The sequence below is a fragment of the Camarhynchus parvulus genome, chromosome 1A (genome assembly GCF_901933205.1).
Source record: "Camarhynchus parvulus chromosome 1A, STF_HiC, whole genome shotgun sequence".
Classification (NCBI taxonomy): domain Eukaryota; kingdom Metazoa; phylum Chordata; class Aves; order Passeriformes; family Thraupidae; genus Camarhynchus; species Camarhynchus parvulus.
The window spans coordinates 62,354,735-62,358,380 of NC_044586.1; the positions used below are offsets into that span (position 1 = coordinate 62,354,735).

A 3,646-nucleotide genomic window follows, 5' to 3' on the forward strand; every position below is an offset into this window, starting at 1 on the left:
ATAAAAGCTTACACGTGTGTACTGAAAACAACCATGGCTCATGTCACCCAAATTTATATTTGACAGGAGCTGCGTGGGAGGGCACATGTGCCTGCTTTGTCAAGGGAAGCTCTGGGGTTCCCAGGTTTCCGAGTAAAGGGTCTGCACTTGGTGTCTGTTGCGGCTTTGGGTGCCCAGGGCCATGATGAGTTCCCTGACGGGGCTGGGGAGGGCGGGCGGGGCTGGCCTGTGATGCGCTCTGGGTTCTGTGACATCATAGAGGCCGTGTCACAATGGGGACAGGTATAAAAGGCCACAGCGCGTGCCGCTGCCCCAGTAGAGCCTGGGCGAGTGGACCATGGCTTTACTGCCATTGCTCTTCGTGCTCGTGCAAAGCCTGATCCAGTACCCCCAGCCAGCTGGGGATGGGCTGGATGAGGCAACGCACCGGCGAATGAAGGAGCGTCAGGAGCTGCTGGACCACCAGATGGCTCGGCTGCTGCAGGAGCTGGAGCAGCCGGACGAGGGCTGGGGAGCCGTGCTCTTTGGTGCCCTGCAGCAGTGGCCATTCTGGGTCCTTGCTGGAGTCCTGCTCCTCTTGGGCCTGTGCTTTAGCTGCAGGAGAAGGAGCCATCAGGACAGCAGTGATGATGTAAATGAAGGTGAAGAAAGAGTAGATGGACAGAAAGAATACACAGAGGTGAAGGTGCAGGAAAGCAGTGCTGCCAGTGAACAGAGAAGCAGGGAAAAAGAAGACCATGATGGTGGCAAGGAAGAAAGCGGCAGTGGTGGAATGGAAGACCGAGAAAGGACCGGAGATGCTGGGAATGAGCAAGACATCCTTTTAGTGGACCACATAGAATGGCCTGTGGAGGACCTGGAGAGTAGTTGCTCAGTAACAGCTGAGCTGATGGAGAGCTTGATGCGTGTCTTTGTGGACAGTGTGAGCCATAGCTTCTACCCAGTGCCTCAAGAAACCATCAGGGTGGGCAGTGCCTTTGAGGGTTGGAGTCCCTGTGACTGGGATGGGGTGTACCGTGTGCTGGTCCCACTGAATCCCCCACCAGGGCACACCTTCCACCTGGAGGTGAACAGTGCAGGGCAGGGGGTAGCAAGGACCTTCTGTGTCCGTGTGGAGCTGGTGTGCACGTGCGAGAAGGTGCAGCTGGGAGAGAAGCCCTTGTGCTTCCTGCACCACTCGCGGAAGGGGCTGCGGCGGAAGCAGAAGCGCAGCCTCCTAGAGACGCTCTGCACCGGCTCCTACCTGGATGTGGAAAAAACCTCCCACTGGTTCTGCCAGTTGGTGAGAAGCTCGTGGCTGCAAGTGCCTCAGTGGCACTCATGGCACTTGGTGTTTCAGCCCTGCAGCCGGTCCTGCCGATTGCAGCTGAGCAAAGGCAGGGAGAGCCTGATGGTGGAGATGCTCTTTGGGGTGTGCCAAGGGGACTCTGACATCTTTGTGGTCAGCCAGCCCACAGAGGCCCAGAAAGGCACCTCCAGCATCTTTGTGAGCAGCCAGCCCACCAAGGCCAACATGACTGCAAGCACAGCGTGGCCCGAGACGTACGCTGTGGCCGAGGTGAAATTCTTCCGGCACATTGCCAGGCAGCTGCCGTGTGAGAGCTTGCACCTGAAATGCCTGCAGCTCCTCACCTGCATCCTGAGGGGCACAGGTTTTTCCAGCTCTACCTGGAAGACTGTGGTCATGCACGTGCTGACCACAGTACCTCTGTCCCGGTGGAACAGGAGTGCATTTGCACGGCGGCTGTGGGACATCATGGCGTACCTGGACCACTGCCTGCAGCTGACACGCCTGGAGCACTTTGTGCTAGGCAACGAGAGGCTTCCTGCGGAGATCAGCTTGCCGCCGGCAATGCGAGGGGTTGAGCCGCCCAACCTCTTTGAGCACCTGGCCCGAGATCCGGCCGCCCTCAGAGAGGCGATGCAAGCTTATGGTCAGCTGCGATTTCGCCTCTGGGTGCTGCTCTCCCGCCACTGAGAGGAGTTCCCTGCACAGAGCTGTGCTGGGGTGTCACACCCGATGGCACCCACCTGAACTCTGCATCGCTGTTACATTTGTTACTGGCAATCCTGAAGCTGCTTTCCTGCTCCTGCGGAGGGAAGATGCTGCAGCACATGGATTCATTGCGCAGACACATCTCTGGGTGGCCTTGCCCTTCACCTTTCTGTTCCAACGGTGCTGCTGACCAAGTGTGTGAGACAGAAATTGGCTCCACCGGCACATCCTAACAGAAGACATTGAGGTTGAGAGAGGTTGCTTGGAACACCCTGAAGAAAGCAACCTAGCGTGTTTATGGGCTTAATGTGGTTAATTAGTTGTAGCTGTAGGCTTTTGTTGTAGTTGTAACTGTAGCTGTAGCTGTAGTTCCTGTAACTATAGCTGTAGCTGTAGTTGTTCTTGTAGCTGTAGCTGTAGCTTTAGTTGTAATTGTAGCTGTAGCTTTAGTTGTACTTCCAACTGTAGTTTTAATTAGACGTTTTTATTAGCATTCCTTCTAAAGGCCCTTTAGTGTTGTCAATTTTGCAAAGTTACCCTTAGTTTAGAGAATTGAACTACCCTTCTGAGTGCCATATCTGCTTTTCAATAATATTTGAGTATCTATGTTTGAAAAGTAAATAAAAAGAGATAAGTTTCTCAAAATGCCTGAAATGTGTCATTCTTAGTATTTAACCCTCTGTATCTTAGAGGGTGTCCTTCTTCTACCCCTATCTGACATAAAGACTTTTTGAAAAGAGGATATATTAGGATATATTAGGGATATATTATTGGATATATAAAGTATGTTGTCTCTCAAGCATTCCCATGGAAATGCTTGAATCTTGAAGTGAAAATGCACGCAAAAGTGCCTGAAATTTTGTATGGTTTTGAACTATAGAGTTTAAAAGCCTGGAGCTTATTGAAGACACTAAAGTTTTGTAATTCAGTTATTTGTCCCTTTTAGGATGGTACTAAATGTTCCTGCGCATCATCCAAGCAACCTGGATTTGTTTGAGAAATATTACTCACTAAATCTGTAACAGAACATTAGCCTACATGACATCCTGCTCCAAAAGAAATAAGTATAAATAATACGCATAAAAAATGTCCCCCACCAGTAATAAATAAAAGCCTACACATGAATGTTGAGAACATCCATGGGTCATGTCACACACATTTATATTTGACAAGAGTTATGTGTTAGCCTCCTTGTGCCTGCTTTGTCAAGGGAAGCTCTGGGGTTCCCAGGTTCCCGAGTGATGGGTCTGCACTTGGTGCCTCTTGGGGCTTTGGGTGCCCTGGGCCATGATGAGTTCCCTGAGCGGAGCTGGGGAGGGCAGGCGGGGCTGGCCTGTGATGCGCTCTGGGTTCTGTGACAGCACAGGGGCCGTGTCACAATGGGGGCAGCTCTGAAAGGCCCCAGCGGGTGCTGCTGCCCCAGTAGAGCCTGGGCAAGCGGTGAGTGCACAGCAGTGAGGAGACAGGGCTGGGGGAGGGCAGGGGCTGGAGGAGGGTTGGGGCAGAAGCTCCGGTACCGGGCCGTGTGTTCTGCCCCCGCACACAGGGCCCGGCCCCGGCAGCAGCGCCTCGCTGAGGGCGCGGTGCTTGCTGGGGCAGCGGTGCAGGCCTGGCCACTCGCCAGCTGCCATGGGCCCTCTCCTTCCTGCC

General features: G+C 53.4%; 1 protein-coding gene across 1 annotated transcript; it reads left to right on the forward strand.

The window, feature by feature from the left end:
* The first annotated feature begins 337 nt into the window (after positions 1–337).
* On the forward strand, positions 338–2,014 carry LOC115910593 (inositol 1,4,5-trisphosphate receptor-interacting protein-like 1). The gene is made up of 2 exons (XM_030960844.1): positions 338–1,459; positions 1,508–2,014. Exons 1-2 carry the CDS (start codon positions 338–340, stop codon positions 1,976–1,978), a joined length of 1,593 nt encoding a protein of 530 aa, XP_030816704.1. The 3' UTR covers positions 1,979–2,014.
* The last annotated feature ends 1,632 nt before the right edge of the window (positions 2,015–3,646 follow it).